General features: G+C 33.6%; 1 protein-coding gene across 2 annotated transcripts; it reads left to right on the forward strand.

The window, feature by feature from the left end:
* Positions 1-12,417: 12,417 nt before the first annotated feature.
* Positions 12,418-16,512, forward strand: LOC114284533 (thioredoxin H-type). Of its 2 annotated transcripts, none has more exons than XM_028227481.2 (5): positions 12,418-12,609; positions 13,232-13,297; positions 14,344-14,466; positions 15,786-15,908; positions 16,117-16,512. In XM_028227481.2, exons 2-5 carry the CDS (start codon positions 13,277-13,279, stop codon positions 16,267-16,269), a joined length of 420 nt encoding a protein of 139 aa, XP_028083282.1. In that variant the 5' UTR covers positions 12,418-12,609; positions 13,232-13,276; the 3' UTR covers positions 16,270-16,512. The 2 variants fall into 2 exon arrangements, with proteins under 2 accessions (XP_028083282.1, XP_028083277.2); XM_028227476.2 differs by lacking the exon at positions 12,418-12,609 and adding an exon at positions 12,633-12,908.
* Positions 16,513-24,297: the final 7,785 nt, after the last annotated feature.

The following is a 24,297-nucleotide window of genomic DNA, read 5'->3' on the forward strand; positions in this document are numbered from 1 at the left end:
AGAACGATTAGTTATAGTACGAAAAACATTAATTTTTATATACAAATCATATATATATATATTCATATACAAATAACACAAAAGCACCCAAGTGAGGGAAAAATAATAATAAGAAGAATAATTTTCTTTAGACTAATCCAGCAACCAAAAGAAAAACAAACAGATGGGGTGCAAACTATTCAGCAATTAATTATATCAATTACAAGCTGTAACCTTTTTTTTATTTTATTATATTATTATTGTTATTATTATTTTAGGGTCGTCAAACATTACGTGTTGATTTAGCAAGCCTATAGACCTTTCCTTTTTTATTTTTTATTTTTAAAAAGGATTAATACAGGAGAGACAGATTATATATTCACAAATTATATAATCCTTAATTATGCTGGACAATATTGAATATTCAATATTTTTATCAAAATATGAAAAACAAAATATATATATATATATATATAGATTCATGCAATCAAAGTGGTGTAATTTTGATATCAATAAAAGTTTGTGAAAAAATAATTTATTTTGAAAAATAATTTTTCAAAGAAATATCACTTAATTACACAATCTATAATACCTCCTCTAAGCGTTTGATAATACCTCACCAAGCGATCCAAGTGTCTCACCTCCACAGTGATTCATCTCTCACCCTCTTGTGCTTTATTTTTGTGTATATTTTTCTACAGACCTTGAAAATTCTGATGGTCAATTTTTGTATCAAATACATCTAATATATATACACAACACATGATAGAATTTGCATATAGGTGGGATTCTTAGGGATCTCTATCTTTTAGTTGTAGGGATAAAATAAAAGAGATATCTTTTAACTTAAATATACCGGATACAACCTATCCAATTTTTTCATTAATTATCTTTTAAACATATAATATAGAACTTCCACTAATTGCAATAAGGTCCATCAACACATTACAATTAAATCCCCTAAAAGTAGAGAATTACAAGTGATGACCTTTCTTACAATTAGTCACAAATTTCCTTCCACCAAACTATATTCCACATGAGCTACTAAGTATAGACAAATTTATCACTATCAAAAACCCTAACTTATGTAACCAAATTTAAAATTTTTCCTTTTTCTAATTGGACCCCAAAAACATTTTCAAAAATAGTACTTTTGTAATTATATATGTATAGAAATATTTTTATGAAAAAGTAACCGGCCGATTTTCTTTTGGTGTTAATAGGAAAATTTACTTGAATATACTTTCTCACTTTGAGAATGGTGGATTCCATGTTAAGCATCTATATAAATCAATTACCACTCACATAACCCAACATGTCCGTGTGGTTTGGCATCACTGATTGACAATATCAAAGTTAAATGAATAGTTAATTAATTTATACAAGTCTCTTAGATCAAAGGAAAATAAGTGTATTGTAATAGAACTACTTTTTAAACTGACAATGATCATTCCATAGGTGTTCTTGAAACCGATTCTATTCAGTGCATGTACTTATTGCATAACACCTACCTATTTGCTTAAGGTCACTACCTCAATGATGGAGTTAATCATTCTATCATATAGTAGCAAAACAAGTGTAGGCCATAGTAGTGTGACGCCCAATCAACACCCATAGCCTAGAACATTAATTGGGTCTACAAGGCACCGAAAAATCATAACTCTCAGCTTTTGGTTCATTAACCATTAGCATGTTTTTCTACAATGTTACTTAAGGGACCTTATGTTCGCATCATATGTAACATTAAATATAACATTACTCATAATAATATACAAAATGCAAAATAAAATGCCAAGCAATTTTATATAATAAATTAATAAAGTCAACAAATTGATTTTTGAAGGCACAAAAGCTAACATTAACTTGAAGCAGTTAGTTCCCTTCTTTCTTCACAAATGTCACAGTAAAACTCTACACCATCGTCTTCATCTGATAGTCTTTAATTAAAGATTTGGTAAGAGTGAGGGGATGGCGATGATAAGCTTTGATGGTAGGTGGTAAGGTTGAAATACAATGGACATGGATATCGAAATCGTCCTTTAAGCATCTAAAGAAAGGGGTGTAACAGTGCCAACGACAAGCATGGCCGCTCAAATAAACATTTGAAAAGTTAAAGAAAAAGAGAGGGTGGTGGTGAATTTCAGACATCATAGTGGTGGGCTTTGACAAAGCACATTGAATGTTTGTAGAAAAAACCTTTAAAATTTCTGTAACATGCGTAGCATTTCAAGTAGTCGTAGTTGTAGTTGAGAATATCAAAGCGGAGGGTGAGTGGGTGCAGTGGGTGAAAGAGGTGATCATTGGTTTCTTGGGGCAAATCAGCACATGATTTGTGTAGCATGACATTGCATTTAGGAAAAAAAATAAATAAAATCATCATCCACCATGGGGAGATCGCACGCATAGCATGGATAAGGGAAATTCTGTTTATTGGAGCACAAAATCAAGAAATGGGGGTGCCTAAGTTGTGTTGTACTACTAGTTATAGTTTTAGTTGTAGTTGTTGAATATTGTTTTGCTGGTGATGATCCTGCAACAGCAACAGCAGTTGACCACAACTTTCACTGGTTTCAGGATCGGTAGGCCTCAAACAAGCACAATGAACATCCAGATTAAACTCACTCTGAGAACAGTAGTAGAAAAAACTAGACTGTTCCATCCTACAGGCACTGCACTTAAACAATATGCTACTGGCATGATAAGGTGTCCTAGGTTTGAGGATGAGAGGATGTGGAGGGTGAAAAGGGTGGTGCTCTATATTCCAAGGCAACTTGGCGCATGATCTGTGTTGCAAGGTGTTGCATTGAAGGCATACACAGATCACAGAAGTAGAAGGCAGAAGTAGAAGAAGAACCATCAAAAGGCAAACCACAAGAAGTGCACTTGTATGAAAAATTCTTGTTATTGTCACACAAAATTAAGGGATGGGGGTGATTGGGGGGCTGCTGAATCTTATTATATTATTAAAATTATGTTTGTTTATTTCACTATCTATTTATTATTGATATTAATTTGATCGCTTTAATCATATTAAAAAAATTTAATATAATTATAATAAAAATATAAAACTAATTATATTTTTTTCAAAACGAGTATTCTTTTTCAAAAGTGTTAGGTTTTTATTCTTGGCAATCCCGTTTGACAAAACTCCTTTGAGTTGTAATTTTAATTCGCATTTTTATTTCAGTGAGGTTATGAGTTTTTAGATGCGAATCCAACCCGAATCGTGCCTTGCAGAGAAGTTTTTGGTGTTTAATTCTTTCATGTTTGCCACTTCGCTGACTATGACGGGGATCGAGATGCCAGGTCAGCTCGCAGGGGTCTAGAGGGTAGCGCCCCTTGGCGGGTCCGAGGCAGCGCCATGACGGGGTTGAGGGCCAGCGCCCCCGAAGCAAAATGCAAAAATACATTCAAAGTTGCCTGTCCGCTCGAGCATCCAATTCCTCGCTCGAGTAGAGAATGCTTGGTTCTAGAAGTTTGATCTGTTTGCAAATATGCTGTGAGGTGTGTTTTTAAGCTCAAGCGTTTATTTCCCGCTCAAGCGTACATCCTGGTTTGGAACACGCGATATAGAGTCCCCGCTCGAGCGAACCTTGCGATTTCAGATTCTATAAAAGCTCAAGTTTCTCTAATTCTAGGATTACGACTTCCAAATATTCTTTGAGGGTTCTAGGGTTTATATCTGGAGTTTCTTTTCTAGTTTTCTTTGATGTTTAATTGAGTATTTAACTCATGTTTTAAGAAGGATACATCAAAGGATTGTTTGCTTATTCAACATAAAAGAGAGAGTTGTTCTTCGGTGGATTCTGGAGAATATGAGCCTGAAGCTTTGGTGGATTCTAGAGTGGCTCATTGTTGTGATTCGACATCAGCATTGTGGATTTAACGTTGGGCAAGACAATTCCAAGGAGAAGATGGGGTTGGAAGAGGCACATTGGGGTCGGTTCAATTCGGGCATGGATTCGCTAGGCAATTGAGAGAACACTTGTGTAATTCCTTTATATCTTTTTAGTGGATTGTTTTGTGGCTTTTGCCTTTGGTTTTTTTTTTTATCACAGTTGGAGGCGCTCCAATTGTGATTTTTTCACGTAAAATCGTTTTGTTGATTTGTCTTGATTGTTTGATTCGGATTGATATTTACTGCTTAAAATTGATACATAATCACGAATCAATATCTAGGGGATTTCTAAATTTTTCAATTGGTATCAGAGCAGGTCGCTCTATTTTTTTTTATTTAAAAAATGATTAGAGCGAGATCTTGTTTGATTTGTGATAATGGATTCAATTCGTGAGGGAAATTCTACGGTTCGACCACCCCTACTTGACGGAACCAATTATTCTTTTTGGAAAGCTCGAATGAGATCATTTTTAAAATCTATTGATGAAAAGGTTTGGCAATCTGTCATGTATGGGTGGATCGAACCAACGATTACCATTGATGGAGTATCTTTCCCCAAACCAATTGATAAATGGGGCACAATTGATTACCAAAATAGTAGCTGGACTAGTAAAGCTATCAATTCTCTCTTTTGTGCTGTCACACCTAAAGAGTTTAGTTATATTTGCAATTATGAAATCGCAAAAGAGGCTTGGGATATCTTATAAACTATTCATGAGGGCACTCTTTCTGTTAAACGCTTAAAACTTCAAAGGCTCACGTCTAGTTTCGAAAACCTTTCAATGAAAGATAGTGAGATCTTTGATGAATTGTATGCGAAGTTGAGTGACATTGTAAATTCCATTTTCAATTAAGGTGAAAAAATACCAGAATCCAAGATTGTTGGAAAAATTTTGAGGTCCTTGCCTGATCAGTTCCAACCAAAAGTTACGGCTATTGAGGAGGCTCAAGATGTTGACAACTTCAAGCTGGATCATTTGGTTAGAAATCTCCAAACTTATGAGGCACATAGGAATTTCAAAAAGAAACAAAAAGATGCTATTACTTTTAGTAGTACTTATAAAGTTGGAGTGGATTCTGATGAGGATTATGAGATAGATTCCAAGATTACAGATGCTTTTGTAAAATAATTTAAAAAATCTTTTCTGAAAAAAAATCCTAATCTTTTGGAATCTACTCATACTTATAAATCCAAAGGCAAAGATAAACTCAAAATTAATTCTATAGCCAAGAAGGAGAAAGAAAAGATACAAGGGAACTCTAAAAGAGTCCAATGCTATGAATGCCAAGGATTTGGCCACTTCGCTCAAGAATGCCCCACTTGTTTGAGGAAGAAGAAAGCCCTCGCTATCACTTGGGATGATGAATCAGAATCTGATAAAGATGAAAGTGACAACGAAGATCAAGGCGAAGAGGGACGTAAACAATTCGTTGCTTTCATGGCAGCTTCTGAAACTAAAGGACGAACAGAGTATCCGAAGAGGCTAGTTGAGAATAACACTGATGATGAATCATCGGGAAGTGATGATGAAGAGCTTGAGCAAGCTTATGAAAAGTTATACAAGGAATCTCTTAACTTATTCAAATTGAATGACAAACTCACAACGAAACTCAAAGCTTGTGAAAGTGAGAATGTCAAACAAAAGGAGGAGATTTCTGGGGCTAGGATTGATGCTATCAAGATAGCTAAAGATCGACAAGCTCTTTGTGCAAAACTCTTGACTTATGAGACAGAGAGGAATGAGCTACAGCAAATCTATGCAATCTGTGAAGAAAAGATTGAATCTCTCGAGATGTCTCAAGTTGCTTTGGAAGAATTAATGATCAAGAAAGAGGAAGAGCTCAAGTGTGCTATGGCAACCATTGGTCTTTGGAACAAAGGTTCAAAGGCTTTGGACAATATCATTGGGTCTCAACAGATTTGTTCTGACAAAAGTGGCATTGGCTTTGGTGGTAAGAAAGAGTAAAAACAAAGTGCATCCACATCTTATGATACAAGAACTCATGGGCAAGGGGAGCAGAAGATTCAACGAGAGGAAAGACTTCTGAATCTTTCTAGAGTTGGTAAGGTCAAAGAAAAAAAGGTATACCTTGTACACCTTGTTTTTATCTGTCATCATTGTGGTTTGGCTGGTCATATTGGCTCTTATTGTTATGAGTTGCATGGGAGAATGTCTCATAGAGATGGAAAAAATTCCAACGTCTCGTAGGGTAGGAGACACTTCATTGGTGGTAATGAGGTTAAGGGTCATATTAAACCTCATTATTTTGATTTGCTTAAGACCAAACATGGAGCGAGTTTGTATATGCCTAGACCTAGAAATAGGATGTTGGAAATCACGTCGAGACGGGTTCCCATTGAAAATTAAGGGAACCACAATGTCAAGACACCATCCAAGAACCGCTATTCTCATAACTTTGTTCATACTAAAGCGGTTTGGGTGAGAAAACTTGACTTGTGTTAATTTGTTTATTAGTTTTAGTTTTTGGGTTTCTGTATGTTTTTTTTTTTTTTTTGAGTCATTTAATGTGTGCATGTTCGTTTTCTGATTTGCTTTGTTTAGGAAAAAAAAATCCCAAAAAGATTTTCTTAGTATGATTTTGCAAGCTTGAAATTTTTGAGTGGTCCTTGGTGCATATTGGAATTGATGAGAATATACATTACATGTTAATATGTGTGTGCTTTATGTGGTCATTACTCATTTCGGAGTGTGTGTTCTTTGATTAGTATGTCTCATTTTGTACATAGTCTTTGATTAGCAAATTTTGAAGTCTTCCGCCTTAGTGATCATTTTTCTGTATGGACTTTTGACATGGTATCTTTTGCTTTTCTAGAGGAATTGACCTATAGTAGCATATCATGGGTGATGTTGAGTTTCTTAACCACCTTCAATCTTTTTGCATCTTCATGGCTTTCCTCTCTATTCTTTGGAGTCCAGCCATGAGGAAAATGTTATCTCAGAGTCACCAACCAAGCTATCTTTATTATATCCATGCTTCTTTGGTTCAGTTTCCATACTCTTGAGCATGTCAGCCACCAATGAGTGTACAAAAGAAAGAAAAAAAATATGAAAAAGAAAGAAAAAAGTTGCAAAAGAAATAAAAGGAAAAAAAAATGTGAAAAAGAAAGAAAAAAAAGAAGGGATTCATTGATTGAGGGGGAGCCTCCGCTATAACTCAACAAATACCTCTTGATTCCTAGTGGTTTGACTTTCCTTAGTTGTGTTTAAATTCTCTTATCGAAGGTCCAATTATCAGATCACTACTAGGATTTGAATATTGTGTTTGTCGAACTTCAAGAGTCACACACACACTTTTATCATGGGATCTATGTTTTTCATATAATGCATCACTTTCTTTATAAGGAATCTTCTAGAGGCTGTGCACATTGTGTTTTCAAGTAATTGTGCTTCTTGGATAATCTTGTGTGTTTTAAGGTACAAATCTAAAATTCCTTGCTTGCTCCATCATATTATTTTTAGTTGTTTTCTTCTCGTTCACTATTTTTAGTGTTTGTGGTTGCTTTTAGTGAGGGAGAGTTTGGTTCATCTTGGATTGGTTTGGTAAGGGAGATTGGCATTAGTTGGTTTGCATGTTGTTATCCTCTGCTTGTTTATTGCTCACTTCTCGCAAGTTATTATTTTTTCTATCATCTTGTCCCTACTTGTGTGGTTTTTTGATCTTCTTTTCGTTGTTTGAGCTTCCTTTGTCAATTGGTGACAAAAATGGGAAGAAATATGGTCGGGTACTTGTGTCTTAGTTTTCATGTTTTCATGCTACATGTTCTTAAAATCTCCAAGTCGCAGCTATTAATGTTTTCCATCTCATGCTTCAAGAAATTCTTGTCATATGTCTATTGTTTTTATATACTCTTGTGGCACTAATAGTTGTTTTGGAGATTGTGACACTAATAGTTGTTTTGCAGATCATGACCTTAAGAAAGATGTTTGCTTTTGTTGGCTGTAATGGGTTGGGGTGATTAGGATTTTATTGTTAGCCGTGTTTTGTCATGGCAAGGCCAAAGGGGAAGATTATTAGGTTTTTATTCTTGGCAATCCCGTTTGACAAAACTCCTTTGAGTTGTAATTTTAATTCGCACTTTTATTTCAGTGAGATTATGAGTTTTTAGATTCGAATCCAACCCGAATCGTGCCTTGCAGAGAAGTTTGTGGTGTTTAATTCTTTCATGTTTGCCACTTCGCAGACTATGACGGGGATCGAGCTGCCCGGTCAGCTTGCGGGGGTCCAGGGGCAGTGCCCCTTGGCAAGTCCGAGGCAACGCCATGGCGGAGTTGAGGGGCAGTGCCCTCGAAGCAAAATGCAAAAATGCATTCAAAGTTGCCTATTCGCTCGAGCGTCCATTTCCCCGCTCGAGCGAAGAATGCTTGGTTCCAGAAGTTTAACCTGTCTACAAATATGTTGTGAGGTGTGTTTTTAAGCTCGAGCGTCCATTTCCCCGCTCGAGCGTACATCCTGGTTTGGAACACGCGATATAGAGTCCCCGCTCGAGCATCCATTTCCATGCTCGAGCGGACCTCGCGATTTCAGATTCTGTAAAAGCTCAAGTTTCTTCAAATCTAGGATTACGACTTCCAGATATTCTTTAAGGGTTCTAGGGTTTATATCTGGAGTTTCTTTTCTAGTTTTCTTTGATGTTTAATTGAGTATTTAGCTCATGGCTTAAGAAAGATAAATCAAAGGATTGTTTGCTTATTCAACATAAAAGAGAGAGTTGTTCTTCGGTAGATTCTGGAGAATTTGAGCCTGAAGCTTTGGTGGATTCTAGAGTGGCTCATCGTCGTGATTCGACATCGGCGTTGTGGATTCAACATTGGGCAAGACAATTCTGAGGTGAAGACTGGGTTAGAAGAGGCACATTGGGGTCGGTTCATTTCGGGTATGGATTCGCTAGGTAATTAAGGAGCTTGTGTAATTCCTTTATATCTTCTTAGTGGATTGTTTTGTGACTTTTGCCTGTGATTTTTTTATCACAGTTGGAGGCGCTCAAATTATGATTTTTCTACGTAAAATCGTTGTGCTGATTTGTCTTGATTGTTTGATTGGAATTGATATTTATTACTTAAAATTAATATATAATCACAAATCAATATTTAGAAGATTTCTAAATTTTTCAAAAAGTTATCTAAAAGTGTTAGGTGGTCACACTGTTCCAACCAATAAAGGACTCCATTCTATAGCTTTCCGTCTCACAGTCGCATTGCACACTCTGCAAAGCAGCAACAATCTTTTGATTTTCTATGCAACGATCCTCAATGGGTTCAAGCATGGATGGATTCAATGTGCATCGACGATCTAAAATGTAGCTTTTAACATTACCATTTTAACATTAATTATCTTGAGCTTTCATTAACCATTGAAAATGATCTGAGCTTTCATCATTTAGCTAATTGAGTAACTCAGGTTGTCATCGTTACTTATTTGACATTGAGCATGCCTATCGTGGGTTTGAGCTCTTTTTGATCCGTCTATCAAAGGTAATGAAATACTCCTATCACATAACCGTCATGTCACCATCTTCCTCTTAATGAAATAATGTCATTGGTAAAGAATAAAAAATAATATACTTAAATAGAATTGTCACAATCCTTTTGGCCAAGGAAGAAAAAGAAGAAACTCAAAGAGTTAAAAAATTAGCTTGCAATTGAGAATGGTTTTTTCGCATTTGAATTCGAACAGTCCCACCAACCATACGAGCAGTGTATTGGGTTTTGAACACACACACACAGAGAGAGAGAGAGAGAGAGAGAGAGAGATGAGAATTGTTTGTGATTGATCGGCTTGGTAGAGAGAGGAGAGGAGGAAGGAGAAATGGTGGTGACTGTGAAGTGAGGCCATAGAGTTGTGGTGGCTAGAGAGTGGACACAGAGATCTTGGAATTTCAGTGCATGAATTGTGACCCCCTAAACGTACACTCATGGGTCTAATGTTCAATTCGAGGCATCATCTCTGTTTGTCTCTGTCTTTGTCTCGCTGTTTGTGTCCATCTCTCTTTATCTCAAAATTTTTATTATTTTTTCAACTTTTTTTTTTTAATTTTTAATTTTTAATTTTGTAGCTTAACCACCAAGAAAAACAAACTCACCAGCCATTATCATTACCTCAATTTATTACGAGCTGCTGCAATAAAATATTCATGGGTCTAAAATGAACTACTAATCATTACCTCATTTTATTACGAGCTGCTGCAATAAAATATTCATGGGTCTAAACTGAACTACTATTGACTTCATGGTTCCTTATTTTAATGCAAGTTGCTCCAATAAAATATTACAAAAATAATAACTAAAACTCACTTTAACTTTAGGAATATAATTAATTTTAAAAATTTGATATAAGTACACTAATATTTTTTTAATAAAATAAAAATTATCAAAATTAATTTAGTAAAAAAAATAAAATATTATTCACCTTGCTTGTTTCCACTTTTCAAAAAACACTTTTTAAAAAATTCTACTTTCTTATTTTTCGTGTTTTTTTATTTTTAATGAATTTTTTTAATATTTTAAGCATTTTTTTTATTTTTTAGATACACCTAACATAAATACAATTAAAAAGTAAAAATTTGTAAAAAAAAATCTTTTAAAAAATCACTAAATACCAAAAATACAAAAAAAACACACAAGAATTAAGTACATTTTTTATATTTTTATGTATTTATTAATTTTTGAAAATATTTTTTTACAATTTTTTTACTTTTTAGATACATTTAAGTAAGGCGCATTTAAAAAAGAAAAAAATGTTTAAAATTTAAAAAATATTCACTAAAAACAAAAAAAATACGAAAATCAAAAAAATCAATTTTCAAAAAACTTAATTTAGAAAATTCAAACCAAACACACTGATTATTTTTTATTCATACGATTCAAAAATTATTGATAAAATAATTTATATATTATATAAATTAAAATTTTAAAATATATAATTATGTTAAAAATATAAAATTAATTGTATATATTAAGATTTCGTTTGGGAAATGTGTTGATTTTTTAGTTTTTTGACTTTTTTGACTATTTTAGTCTGGGTTAAAAAGTTTGATTTGGGAAAGATTTTTTCACATTTTGACTTTTTTATGAGAAAAAAGTATAATGATTATGAATTAGATGTGATGTTTTGTTTGTTGTAACTAAAATAATTTATTTTATTTTTTGTCACTAAAATAATTTTAAGAAAAAAATCCATGAATCATGTGCCCAAACGGAGTTTAAGTATCATTCCATCGATGATGCTAGAATAGACTTCAATCAAAGAAAAGAATGACAAAAAGACAAGTTTGAGCCGGAAGTGGACCCAAAACCTCCACACATAATGATTTTGATTTGATTTGATTCGATGGTTCCTAAACTCCCACTCAACATCAAATAACATTAGGTCATGTTTATTTAGACGGATTGGATTAGTATTTTCATAATTAATAGTCTTAGGACTACGAATCCGTTGAATTATGTATCCTATCTTAACTAGTAGTCAAGTTTAAAATAATTAGTCCATACTTCAATTGTTTAACCAAATATCGGATTAATAATTTTATTGGACTATTAGTCCAATTCCAATCTCATGTCCACCCAAACAAACATACCTCAGAGTATTAAGTTTTCTCAATATAGTCAAATATTTTATTTAGGTGTACAGCGAGATATTTAATTATTTATTTGATAAAAAATTTATAATTTATAATAATTTCTTAATACTTCTTTTATATTTATTTTAAGGATAAATAAAAAATATTAATATTTATTTAAAATATAAATAATATTTTATAATTTTAAAAATTACATTTCATTGCTTCAAAATTTTAATTTTATAATAAATAATTTATTTTATTAATAAATTTTAATGATATTTAAATTTTATTTTAATTAATAATTTAAATAATTTTATTATTATATAAGAGTGTAATTATAAATTTTATTTTTTTAATTAATTTTATTAAATAAATTTTTTTGATAAATAAATGTTTATAATTTTGAAAATTATAAAACATAATTCGTTCTTTAAAAGAGTTGTATTTATAAATGTATATTTATTTTAATTATTATTTTGTGAAATTGTAGGATCCATGGAGAAATGCCAACTAAATGGGTAACCAAATGATTTAGAGATACTGTTGATTGGCCTCTTCACTTCCTCTCGTAACCTTTGTTAGTTGAATAATGCTTGGGACCCCCTTTTGGGGTCACCCCCTCACCCCCCTTTGTCACGTGGCAGGGGGTGATTGGAGGAGCAGGAAAAAAAAGAAAAAGAAAAAGAAAAGGTAACCAATGAGAGAGAGAGGGGGTCAAAGGGGGTGGGGGGAAAAGGGGGATGAATCATTACTCACGTGGAGGGCTGGTAATGGCCGAAAATCAAAAAAAAAAAAAAAAAAAAAAAAAAAAAAAAACAGTTTTTTGGGCCAATAGGAGAAGACCCCAGCACCCCCAGCTGGGGGTCTAAGGACCAAAACGCCCTTCTGAGTGATAAACTAACCAAAACGCCCTTCTCAGTATGGACTTCCATGCCATATGGGTATTAACGAAATTTGACTTCCAAATTTATATTTTAGCTACCAAAAAAAAAAAATTAGGTATTATTCGTCAGATCATCTCTCTCTCTCTCTCTATATATATATATATTGTGACTCACCATATATATAATTTAGGGCTTTGATTTGAATCTCCACCCTGTAATGCCAACTGGAATTACTTGCTAATTCGATCCCTCAACCTCCATTTGAGGTTAATTTTTCCCAATCTACGTTGTTCTTTTTTGCATTCTATTTTTGCATTCTATTGATTCTTTGTATTATTCCTTTTATTTTATTTTTTAATGTTTTTCATTTAATTGATGTTTAGTTTTCTTTCAATTTAGATGTGGATTGATTGATACTATCTTTCCAACATTTTCTTCTTCTCAATGCTATATTACTGTTCTTATATATAGAAGAAGAAAAAAAAGAAGCGAAGTTCATAATTTTGGCTAGACTTCAATGGGCTTTCTGGGTTTTATTTGTAATCTTGGTTATGGGAATTTACTGGTATTAAACCCTTACCTGTAGTATCTGATTTATTTTTATTTTCTTGCAGAAGATGTGTTATTGTTGTGGTTAATTGCGTTGTAAATCTAGAGCAACATACTTCCTGTATGCATTTGAATTCAAAAACATATATTTGTTGTCAGAAAAGTCGTGTAATTACATATCCTCTGGGATTTTGACTTAGTCAAGGAACTCATTATCTTTCCTTGGACTTGGGATCTCATACTGCTTTTTTTTAGAATTTCAATTAATTTCACTGATTTAGGTTGTGTGATAATTTCGATGTTTACATTGCATTTTCTTTAATTCAATCTGAATTTCAGGGTACTGCAGCCAGGGTTCTGTGTAATCAGTTTCTGAAAATCAGGATGGGACTTTGCTGTTCTAAGGTAATCTTTTTAAAAACCAATATCTACTCATTAATGAATGACCAAAAATGAAAAGAAAAAATCATCTCAAACAACAAAGAGCTGGTAGTTCTTCATCTTTATATGTTTATGTGTGTATGTTTTTTTGGTAGTCTGGCGGTGGTTATTTGTCCCTCTTTCCAATCTTATAGGTACTTTTGTATGACGCTGTTCCTTTTTCCCGGTAAATTATGTGTTTACTGATTTTTCTTTCTCTAAATTACTGAAAACATCATATGAGGAAAGGTAATAGCAAGATATATTTTTTTGTACAGTTTGTTTTCCAATGCTTTATAAGCTTGGTATTGTTTCAGGGTGATTGTGTCATGACAAGTCGAGGAAAAAGGAAAGGCATAGCAACATAGGTTGCCTGATGGAAGAGATGTGGTGTAAAAGTATTTGAGTGCTTCATCTGTTTTTTCTAATAATCTATTGTGTAGTTGGCATTTGAAGAAATGGAAATTGAATCCATTCTTGTTTTTAATGGCAGTTGGAAAATGAGTTTATTGTTTGTTTCATGCATTCATACATCTCAGTGAAGAATAGAGGGATTAACGATAGAATGGTCCTCGTTACATTTTGTTACTTATCTTGAAATCTTATTTGTTTAGGGTAAATAGCATTTAGGCATGTTTACAAAAACAGCATACACAAATTTACAATGTGGATTTAGCATTTCAATGATTTATTTCACATTAATAATTGGTTTGTCTTTCTATATGATGATCTTTTTAAGGCCATTGCTATTGCCTTGAATGCTATGGAATAAAAAAATAAGAATTGACTCAATTTCCATATTGGTGGGAATAGAATTGTTAATTACTGGTCCATGCTCTATAGCCTCTTTGATTTTCATTGTCCATTGCCTAGCAATACGAAAAGAATTTTGGAAACCTTCCTCCACAAAAACCATCATTTCTGCCTTGACTGATGATTTTGAAACTTGGTGTAATTGTAGTGTGGTTTTTTGAGAATCTAACCTTTTATTGAATTTGACATAGAATTTGTAATTTGCATCATAATTGTAGCCTCGGAATGATGGTGATGACTCTGATCATCATGTTGAGTTTGCTGGTGGAAATGTGCACCTCATCACGACAAAACAAAGTTGGGATGAAAAGCTGTCAGAAGCAAGCAGGGATGGCAAGATTGTAAGTATATGAGCATGGTCATACTTTGGCAAGAGTATGTGTTTTAACCATTGCTGTCCCCAGCATGGTTCCTTATTCCCGTCTTGTCAGATTGAACTGATCTGTTTTATTACAAAAATACTACATTCTCTACTAGGGAAATTGTTATGAGAACTCACACCTACTGTAAGAAGTTGAAAACCTTTCCAACATTGAATCGATTTGCAGTTTTTACTTTGGAGTTGACAATATAGATGATGACACCTTATTAAGCTGTATTTATTATTTATTCATTTAATTTAACAGAGGTTATTGTGCTACTTCCTGAATTTTGTTGCCACTTTCCCTGGTAAAGGTTTTTCATAGTCAACAAGGGGATGTTCGAACATCCCTTCTTTCATTCACTTTAATAACCAGTAGTGCATGAACTGGGTAGAGGAATTTAGAAAAAATGCCATTGATGCCTCCTTTGGAGAGATAACCTATGTTCAAATTGCTGGCCTTTTCTACATAGTAGCTTTGAAATGGGTTGCTTATGCTCACAGTTACTTATAAGGTGTGGAATTTTCTTCATGAATAATGATATTTAATGGGGCCAAAATGCTTAGATATGAAAAACTGATTAAATGCAGGTTGTCTTTGAAACTTCATTTTCTGTTTGTGTTCAATTTGACTTGGGTATTTCAGTAATGAGCAGCAGCTTATAGCTCAAGTGTTATCTCCTGCTTCACTTTTTCAGAAAGGTGTAGTTTTTTTTTTTTTGTGTCTGGAAAGAGGAACTTACCTATGGGCTAGGGGGTAGGTGGTGGGTAGGAGGACATGGGTTCGAGTTTTGACCTGCAGTCTCAAGGGACACCACCTGTATATACCCCTGCCTCTGTAGGCATACCTAAACCTCTCCAAACTAACCCCCTCCGACGGGTAGGAGGACATGGGTTTGAGTTTTGACCTGCAGTCTCAAGGGACACCACCTGTATATACCCTGCATGTGTAGGCATACCTAAACCTCTCCAAACTAACCCCCTCCGACGGGCAGAGGCTACAACGGTCATGCTCAGGTAGGGTTGCCACCCACTGGTAGCCCCTCCATATAATTTTAGAAAAAAAAAAAAAACCTGAGGGGAAAAGCCAACGTCAATTAAAAAAGAAATCATTAACACACCTTTTTATAAGAAAAGAAAAAGAAGCAATGTGCTCCTTTCCTTTCTCTCGAATATGAGCATTAGGCATGGCAACTACTACCATATACATGTTTCTTAAGAAATTTTTTATTCCTGATTGGAGTTTGTTTTGTATGTGGAGTGTGGTTTTCCTCCTAACTGGCACTGATTCGTCAACAGGTGGTTGCAAACTTCAGTGCATCATGGTGTGGTCCTTGTAGAGTGATTGCGACGTTCTACTCCGAGCTGTCTGAGAAATACCCTGTCCTAATGTTCCTAACCGTTGATGTTGATGAGCTAACTGTAAGTTACGCAATCTTAATGCAAACTAAGTCATTCAAAGACCTTACCTCTCATTATGTGCCTCACTTGAGCAATTTTTAAGTTCAACAAAGTTTACAAAAAGGTGTGGTCTAAGATTGTCTGATTCATTCTTTTGTTGATGTATCAGGATGATTTTGTAGCATTGGCGAAATTGGTTGGAAATAAATTCTGTTGTTTTCTGGTGCAGGAATTCAGTACAACATGGGATATCAAAGCCACTCCAACATTCTTTTTCCTTAGAGATGGGCAGCAAGTTGAGAAACTAGTAGGAGCCAACAAACCGGAGCTACAGAAGAAGGTAATTGCGATTGTAAATTCAGTGGCGACATCTCAGAAATAGTTGTTTGGTGGTTGGGGTTCTTGTTTTCACAAGTGGCCAAGGAATAGTCTTATTCTTCTTGTTGGCATTTTTGTGGGATAAGTCTGTTTTCTTTGCCTTTAGATTGTAAATTAGTACAGAAGTGTCTTGTGTTTTTGAGGATTGCAGGGGCTAAAACCAGGGTATTGTTGGGAATCAATTTTTCAGAAAATGGTGATCCTGAAGTATTCAGATTCTTAGTTAATTCACTAGCTTCTTTTTCCATTTTTGGTTTATTCTTCTTTTTTTCGTCTCTTTTTTATTTATTTATTTATATAATTTGAAATGAAAGAAGAGTTGCAAATAAATGTCCAAGGCTACAAGAAAAAGACAAAAAAAGACAACCAATTTTTTAGAAATCGGTGATCTGTATTGAGATTCCTAGTTAATTTTCACTAGCTTCTTTTTCTTTGTTTTGTTTTGTTTTTTTTAATATTGAAATGAGAGAAGGGTCTTTCTAACAAATGTTAAAAGGGGCACAAGAAAAAGAAACACCCCCCCCCCAAAAAAAAAAAAAAAAAAAAAAAAAAAAAAAAAAAAGCCTATAGAACTCAATGTACTTTTCACTCATTTAAAAACTTATTTTAATCTTTTCATCATTTTCAAAATACTTTATGCACAAATCTTAACATTGTAGCATCACATTTTAGGTCCTTTTTATATGTGACAATTGGTCTTAATATATTATTCTAGTAGATTCAATTTCAAATTAATGTTGCGAGTCACATTGATGAGTATTGAGAATTGGTGAGATTTGTTAGTTTAACAATTCTAGAGAGACTCTGTTCATGTTTATGTTCACAAAGTTTTAAAAATTAAAAACAAAATTCTTTTAGCATTTATTTTTGTTTTTGAAAATGTAATTTTTTATTTTATATAAAATTTGCTAAATTCTAATAAATAAATAACAATATTTTACTTATTTTGAAAAAAAAAAATTCAGCTTATTTGGTTCTGGTTTTCAGAAAACAGGTTTTAAAAAATTTTACTTTTTTATTTTTGCGTATTTTAATATTTTCAATTAATTTTTTTAATATTTTAAGCATTTTTTTTTTTAAGTTTTAGACACACTTAATATAAATACACTTAAAAAGTATAATATTTGTAAAAAAAATCTTTAAAAAATACACTAAATACGAAAAATATAAAAATTCAGTACATTTTCGTATTTTTGTGTATTTATTATTTTTTAAAAATATTTTTTACAAATATTTTACTATTTAGATACATATAAGTAAGGTGCATATAAAAAAATAAAAAAGTCGCTTAAAATTTAAAAAATATTCACTAAAAACAAAAAAATACGAAAAATAAAAAACTCAATTTTTAAAAAACTAAATTAAGAACACTCAAACCAAACGTGAGGTTGTTTGGGATGATCTAAATAAGTGCACTTTTTGAATTTTTATGAAATATGAGTTGGGTATAGATTGGGTTTGAAGTGATGTGTTAAAAAAGTGATATGACTTAAATAAAATGATGTGACTTAAATAGGATAGTAATTTTTTGACTTTTTAACTTTTTGACTTTTTTCAAACATGTCAAACCAACCCAACCCATATCTTTTGTCTCCTCATCCCGTCGACCACCACCTCGAGCGATTCTCTCCTTCGAAAATGGTCCAAATGGAATAATTTGGGTCCCATACTTTTCCTATGCTAGATTTTGTTATTGAACTGAATATATATATATATATATTTTGGGGTGATGCTATGGTACATTTAGGTGTACCATACATTTAGTTATGAACTTATATGATTTTATATCATAATCTATACCATATTAGTCATAACTATCACCATATTAACTCATAACTTAGTTATATTCAATTATTTACTTATACCATATTACTTCATAACCAGGTCATTAAAAGTGACCTGCTAAACAGGTCACTTTTTATAGTTATGAGTTAAAATCATATTTCTTCATAACTATAATCAAATTGATCATAACTTAGCTATAACTACATCTCATAACCAATACCATTTTGTTCATAACTAATATCACATATTTCATAACCACATCTCATAACCAACACCATTTTAGTCATAACTAACATCACATATTTCATAATCATAATCACATATCTCATAACCAACACCACTTTGATCATAACAAATATCACATATCTCATAACTATTGATCACATATCTCATAACCACATCTCATAACCAATCCCTTTGAGTCATAACCAACATCACATATCTCATAACCAACACCTTTTTGTCATAACTAATATCACATATCTCATAACCACTAATCACACATCTCATAACTACTACCCACATACATCATAACCACATCTCATAACCAATCCCTTTGAGTCATAACCAACATCACATATCTCATAACCACTAGTTACATATCTCGTAACCAACACCTTTTTGTCATGACCAATATCACATATTTCATAACCACTAATCACATATCTTATAATTAACACCTTTTTGCTCATAACCACATCACTTTGATCATAACCAACATTACATATCTCATAACTACTAGTCACATATCTAATAACCAACATCACATATCTCACAACCACTAGTCACATAACCAATATCTCATAACTCATAACCATTAATACATATAGCATAACCACACCCTTTGACACCACTTTGCTCATAACCATTACCCACATATCTCATAACCACTAACACATATAGCATAACCAAATACCCTTTGACACCACTTTACTTATAACCATTACCCACATATCTCATAACTACTAATACATATAGCATAACCAAATACACTTTGACACCACTTTGCTCATAACCATTACTCGCATATCTCATAACCACTCATAACTATTACCCGCATATCTGATAACCACTAACACATGTAGCATAACCAAATACCCTTTGACACCACTTTGCTCATAACCATTACCCACATATCTCATAACCACTCATAACCATTACCCACATATCTCATAACCACTAACACATATAGTACAACCAAACACCCTTTGACACCACTTTACTCATAACCATTACCCACATATTTCATAACCACTCATAACCATTACCCACATATCTCATAACCACTAACACATATAGCATAACGAAACACCCTTTGACACCACTTTGCTCATAACCATTACCCACATATCTCATAACCACTCATAACCATTATCCACATATCTCATAACCACTAACACATATACCATAACCAAACATCCTTTGGCACCACTTTACTCATAACCATTACCCACATATCTCATAACCACTAACACATATAGCATAACCAAACACCTTTTGACACCACTTTGCTCATAACTATTACCCACATATCTCATAACCACTCATAACCATTACCCACATATTTCATAACCACTAACACATATAGCATAATCAAACACCTTTTGACACCACTTTGCTCATAACTATTACCCACATATCTCATAACCACTAACACGTATAGCATAACCAAATACCCTTTGACACCACTTTGCTCGTAACTATTAGCCACATATCTCATAACCACTAACACATATAGCATAACCAAACACCATTTGACACCATTTTGCTCATAACCATTACCCACATATCTCATAACCACTAACACATATAGCATAACCAAACACCCTTTGACACCACTTTACTCATAACCATTACCCACATATCTCATAACCAACATCACATATATCATAACTACTAATCACATATCTCATAACCAAACACCCTTTGACTTATAACTATACCACTCTGCTCATAACCAAAATCACATATCTCGTAATCACTAATCATATATCTCATTACCTTTACCCACATATATTATAACCACATCTCATAACTAGCACCCTTTGTTTCATAATCAATATCACATATATCATAACTACTAATCATATATCTCAGAACCACTACCCACATATAGGGGTATAAATTTAGCTCATGAGCTCGCGGCACACCCCAAGTCCGCTCGTGCCCTGGGTAGGCCTAACTAGGCTTGAGTCTAAACCCAACCTAAGACCCTGAGCTATGTGTTTTAGAGCCCGACCCGACCCTGGTGTGTTATGGAGTGTGACCCATCCCGTGAGATCGCCCCGAAATTTTCTTTCCCATCTAGCTCGACCTGACCCCAATGGCTCATTGCCCCCATTGTCAGTGCAATGGTCAAAAATTTAAATCAAAACAATTTGAAAGAGTCATATAACCGTTAATTCCACCAACAATCAATTTTATTTTTTTTATTTTTATATATATAAATTAACTCCTCCCTCCCAAGTCCTATAAATACCACCCCTCTCACATTTTATTTCTCACAACAAATTTGTCTCTCAAACTCTCATTCTCTCTAAACTTTCATACATATACAAATCTTTGGCCGTAGTTATGATTTTATCAATTTGTACATATCTTATCAATTTGTCGTAATCACTAATCTCGCCACGTGGCATGCTCAGGGTGTTTGTTGGGTGCCACAACATTGGTAAGTACACTAAGGCTTGTTGTACTTTTTGCATTGAACTGAAACAACCCATTTAAAATGAATGACCCCAATGTGGCACCACACACACTGATTTAAACACATGAACCCAATAAAAACATTGAATACGAATGTGCCCAACACAGACAAATGACCTCGGTGTGGCACACCATACAATTGAACTGACATATGCACGCAACATAGCTATCCTAACACGCAATCACCAAAAACAAACCATGCCTTCAGAATTCCAAGAATGTCGACAGCAGAATTCCGATTCTCCGTCAGTCCGGCACACAAAGCACCTCCCACACACCCCGTCACAACAATCACAAAACCCTAACGTAATGGAGGAAACATCTTCTACTACAATTTTTGACTTGCCAAATATGCACAACTAATCCCACCAAAAACATCCTAATAGAAAAGGAAGGGTATAATTGACCACTAAATGTTACCAAATAAGAGAAATAGGATCAAACAGGAAGATATTTCCCCACTAATAGGACTAAGGAAAATGACTTAGACCCCCAGCTGGGGGTGCTGGGGGTCGTCCCTGATTGGTGCAAAAACAGTTTTTTTTTTTTTTTAATTTCAGCCAACCACACGCTGCCACGTCACTGGGGGTGCCACTGGGGATCACCCCCACTGGGGGTCGGAAGCAATGCCCATAGGACTAATTAGAACAACAGATGCAACGTTGGGACCAATTGGTGCAACTGTCTGTTGGATGGGATTTATCGGTAAATATCCCAAAAATTTAATTGAAAAAAATATCCCAACAGTTCTATAACATATGTACAAATTGATAAAATCATAACTACGGCCAAAGGTTTGTATATGTATGACATATTAATGCGAAAGAGCCAGAGTTTTGAGATAAATGTATTTACTAGATAAAGAAATGTCACCAAAATGAATAGTGTTGAAATAGACAAAGAAAATAGTGACGAGTTCAAGGATCTATTGCAGAGACACAAGAGTATAGAGAAGAAGAATCCAGTGAGGAAGAACTATCAACGATGGTCGTTCGATGATTCAGCGAAATAGAGAAGTCTGATTAAGAAATAGAGAGAGCTCAGGCACAACTAGGACAAATCAAGAGAAAGAAAATTGAGTGGAGAAAAAAATGAAGAAAAGTTGGGAAAAAAATTTAGAAGAAAAATTATTTAGTGCAACAAAATAAAATCACGTCATAGATAATTTTTATCAGCATATTTTTTATTAAAATTTAGTTAAATTATATATATATATATATATATATATGTCTATAAGTGTATATAGATATTTTAAAAAGTATATCGTTTGTATATTATTATTTCTATTATCTTTAATGAAGATACCATGACTAAAAATAAATCTAAAATAGAGATAGGTGATCAATTGCAATTGTCACTTAGGGATGACACTTCAAAATTAATTGAGAGAGTTGAGAGTTTAGAGAGAATGAGAGTTTGAGAGACAGATTTGTTTGTGAGAAATAAAATGTGAGAGGGGTGGTATTTATAGGACTTGGGAGGGAGGAGTTAATTAATAAAATAAAATAAAAATTGATTGTTGGCGGAATTAACGGTTATATGATTCTTTCAAATTGTTTTGATTTAAATTTTTTACCATTGCACTGACAAAGGGGGTAGGGAACCATTGGGGTCGGGTCGAGCCAGATGGGGAAGAAAATTTCGGGACGAGCTCACGAGATGGGTCACACTCCATAACACACCAGGGTCGGGCCGGGCTCTAGAACACATATCTTAGGTTGGGTTTAGCCTCGAGCCTAGTTGGGCCTACCTAGGACACGAGTAGACTTGGGGTGTGCCGCGAGCTCGTGGGCCAAATTTACACCCCTATATGTGGGTAGTGGTTATGAGATATATGATTAGTGGTTATGATATATGTGATATTGATTATGAAACAAAGGGTGCTGGTTATGAGATGTGGTTATAACATATGTGGGTAAAGGTAATGAGATATATGATTAGTGATTATAAGATATGCGATTTTGGTTATGAGCAGAATGGTATAGTTACAAGTCAAAGGGTGTTTGGTTATGAGATATGTGATTAGTAGTTATGATATATGTGATGTTGGTTATGAGATATGTGGGTAATGGTTATGAGTAAAGTGGTGTCAAAAAGTGTTTGGTTATGCTATATGTGTTAGTGGTTATGACATATGTGGGTAATGCTTATAAGCAAAGTGGTGTCAAAAGGTGTTTGATTATGCTATATGTGTTAGTGGTTATGAAATATGTGAGTAATGGTTATGAGCAAAGTGGTGTCAAAGGGTATTTGGTTATGCTATATGTGTTAGTGGTTATGAGATATGTGGGTATATGTGTTAGTGGTTATGAGATATGTGGGTAATTGTTATGAGCAAAGTGATGTCAAAGGGTGTTTAGTTATGCTATATGTGTTAGTGGTTATGAGATATGTGGGTAATGATTATGAGCAAAGTGGTGTCAAAGGATGAGGTTATGCTATATGTATTAATGGTTATGAGTTATAAGATATTGGTTATGTAACTAGTTGTTATGAGATATGTGATGTTGGTTATTAGATATGTAACTAGTAGTTATGAGATATGTGATGTTGGTTATGATCAAAGTGGTGTGGTTATGAGTAAAAAGGTGTTAATTATAAGATATGTGATTAGTGGTTATGAGATATGTGATGTTGGTTATGACAAAAAGGTATTGGCTACGAGATATGTGACTAGTGGTTATGAGATATGTGATGTTGATTATGACTCAAAGGGACTAGTTATGAGATGTGGTTATGATTTATGTGGGTAGTAGTTATGAGATATGTGATCAATGGTTATGCGATGTGTGATATTTGTTATGTTTAAAGTGGTGTTGGTTATGAGATATGTGATTATGATTATGAAATATGTGATATTAGTTATGAACAAAATGATGTTGGTTATGAGATGTGGTTATAACTAAGTTATGATCAATTTGATTATAGTTATGAAAAAATATGATTTTAACTCATAACTATAAAAAGTGACTTGTTTAACAGGTCACTTTTAATGATGTGGCTCAATCCTAACCATTGATTTTTTATGTACCGTACATTTTTTGAACAAAATGTACTATAGACTTTCCCTATATTTTGGGAGGGAGGGTGTGGTGAAAACGATTTCAAGAAAAAGACGTATGCAACAAAGATGGAATTATTGCTGGCTTTTCCCATCATTTTTGTTGAGAGGGACTGTGTATTACAAAAATTTTAAAAAAAAAGAAAAGAAGAAGATGAATCGACAATCTTAGTTTAGAGAAACCCACATCAGAAATGGTAAGTAATTTGAAAATGACCCACACAATAAAACGACAAATTGACAATGATATTTTTTTTAATTATCAATCAAAATGGAGGTATTTTAATTTTACGAACTCACATCATTCTTATGAGATTTGTGTACATAAAAATTGGGAATTTGGTCACAATTTTAGACCCATAGACCAGTAACTCCTACAAAAATGTCCTTAAACCCAACAAATCCACACCCATTGAATACTTCTAATGGAAAAAGATTGAATATATTTACCCAAAAAACAAAAAAGATTGAATACTCGTA

Source organism: Camellia sinensis, chromosome 3 (assembly GCF_055761805.1).
Source record: "Camellia sinensis isolate YWXY chromosome 3, ASM5576180v1, whole genome shotgun sequence".
Taxonomy (NCBI): Eukaryota; Viridiplantae; Streptophyta; class Magnoliopsida; order Ericales; family Theaceae; genus Camellia; species Camellia sinensis.

Excerpts from the sequence above, each read along its gene's own strand:
- LOC114284533 (XM_028227476.2), top strand. The coding sequence starts at position 12,861 with ATGGGCTTTCTGGGTTTTATTTGTAATCTTGGTTATGGGAATTTACTG. Across the intron at positions 13,298-14,343 it reads TGGGACTTTGCTGTTCTAAG|CCTCGGAATGATGGTGATGA; the intron begins GTAATCTTTTTA and ends TCATAATTGTAG. Across the intron at positions 14,467-15,785 it reads CAAGCAGGGATGGCAAGATT|GTGGTTGCAAACTTCAGTGC; the intron begins GTAAGTATATGA and ends ATTCGTCAACAG.